Source organism: Teleopsis dalmanni, chromosome 2 (genome assembly GCF_002237135.1).
Source record: "Teleopsis dalmanni isolate 2A chromosome 2, ASM223713v2, whole genome shotgun sequence".
NCBI classification, from domain to species: Eukaryota; Metazoa; Arthropoda; class Insecta; order Diptera; family Diopsidae; genus Teleopsis; species Teleopsis dalmanni.
The window spans coordinates 245,986,708-245,988,326 of NC_051847.1; the positions used below are offsets into that span (position 1 = coordinate 245,986,708).

At 48.2% G+C, this 1,619-nt stretch overlaps 1 protein-coding gene across 1 annotated transcript in view; it reads right to left on the bottom strand.

The window, feature by feature from the left end:
- Positions 1-645: 645 nt before the first annotated feature.
- Positions 646-1,619, bottom strand: part of LOC119677302 (G-protein coupled receptor Mth2-like) — a 5,514-nt gene continuing 4,540 nt past the window's right edge. The window contains exon 7 of the mRNA XM_038088572.1: positions 646-1,615. Within this exon, the coding sequence (XP_037944500.1) occupies positions 646-1,615 (970 nt within the window). The remainder of the gene's footprint in view (positions 1,616-1,619) is intronic.

A 1,619-nucleotide genomic window follows, 5' to 3' on the forward strand; every position in this document is an offset into this window, starting at 1 on the left:
GTCCGGGATGAGTCTTGCAGTCCACCTACCACTAGTTTCGTTAGTCCACCGACTTTGCCACTCTATCATTGTGTGTTCCCGATAATTTGTGGCTACGCTGCTGTTTCCGTTGCTTTGGCGGCTTAACCATGCTTGCCTCCGTTCCATGGCCATGAGGTCGATGGGTATTGAGCTGCTTATAACAAGGACCGCCGCACCTGAAACCGTACGGTATGCAGATGCTACCCTGAGTGCCGTTGTTCTCTGGATTTTTTCGAGCGCATTTCGCTTCTGGTTAATCTGTAATGCATTAGACCATACTTCAGAACCGTAGAGTAGAATCGCGTTCACAACTGTCATTAGCAGTTTCCGCTTGTCTTCTGTTGGGCCGCCAACGTTTGCCATTAGCTTGCTTAAGGACGCTGAGGCCTTTGAAGCCTTTTCACCTGCATGTTTTATCTGGGCCCAAAACGACATCCTGGAGTCCAGCTGGATGCCCAGATATTTCATTTCCTTGGACGTTTTAATGGTAGAGTTCCATACCCGCATTTCAATTTCCAAGGGTATTTGCTGCTTCGTTAATATAATGAGTTCTGTCTTCTCAGTTGCTAGCTTTAGACCGCGGTCATCCATCCATTCCATCGTGCGTAGCATGACCTGATTTCGTCAGGTTACATTTCGTGCTGTGATGACTGCGGCTACATCATCGGCAAAGCCTACTAGGTGTACGTTGTCCGGCATTTCAATGGAGAATATTTCATCGTAGCTCGCATTCCATAGATCAGGGCCAAGAACGGAGCCCTGCGCTGCTCCGGAGGTAATCTTCTTAGTTTTTGTACCACTGCTTGTGTGATAGAGAAGCTCTCTATCGCTAAGGTAGCTGCGGATCATTCGCATCAAGTACATCGGTGTATTAAAGCGTCCTTCAAGGGCGTTGATCACATCGGTCCATTGTAGGCTGTTGAACGCATTCCTAATGTCTAGAGCCGCCAGAAGTACTATACGCTTCGAGTAAGCATTTCCACATTGTGCGGCTTCTACGGTTGCCGCCACATCAGAGATAGCTCCAATGGTGGACTTTCCTGGCCGGAAACCGTGCTGTCTGCTGGATAGTCCCCCAGCGCTCTCAATGGATGCTGCTATACGCGGTTTTAGTAGTCGTTCCAGCAGTTTCCCTGATGTGTCGAGCATACAAAGTGGTCGGTATGCATTTGGCATCTCGGGGTTGCCCTTTCCTTTGCTAATTAGGGTTAGTTGCTGCTTTTTCCAGGGCTCTGGAAAAATGCCTTCCTTCAGACAAGAGTTAAACATTTCAAGCAGGGATTGTGGGCGGTCGTCTGCTATCAGCTTAATCGCCTCAGATGGGACACCGTCCGGTCCTGGGGCTTTGCTATTCTTCAGAGAACGTGCTGCGGTTTTAAGTTCCTCTTCCGTAAAAAGCGGTGGATCATCGGTGAGTACCCTTTCACAGTCTCTGCGTATTTCATGATCCGGAAAAAGAGAATTTACGATGTTATCCATCACATTTTCTTCCAATTCAGGAACTGGTGCCAAGGCACCTATTTTTCGCATGACGATCTTGTAGCCAAGTCCCCAAGGGTCGTTGTTTACGTCTTCACGTAACTCTTCCCATTTTCTTT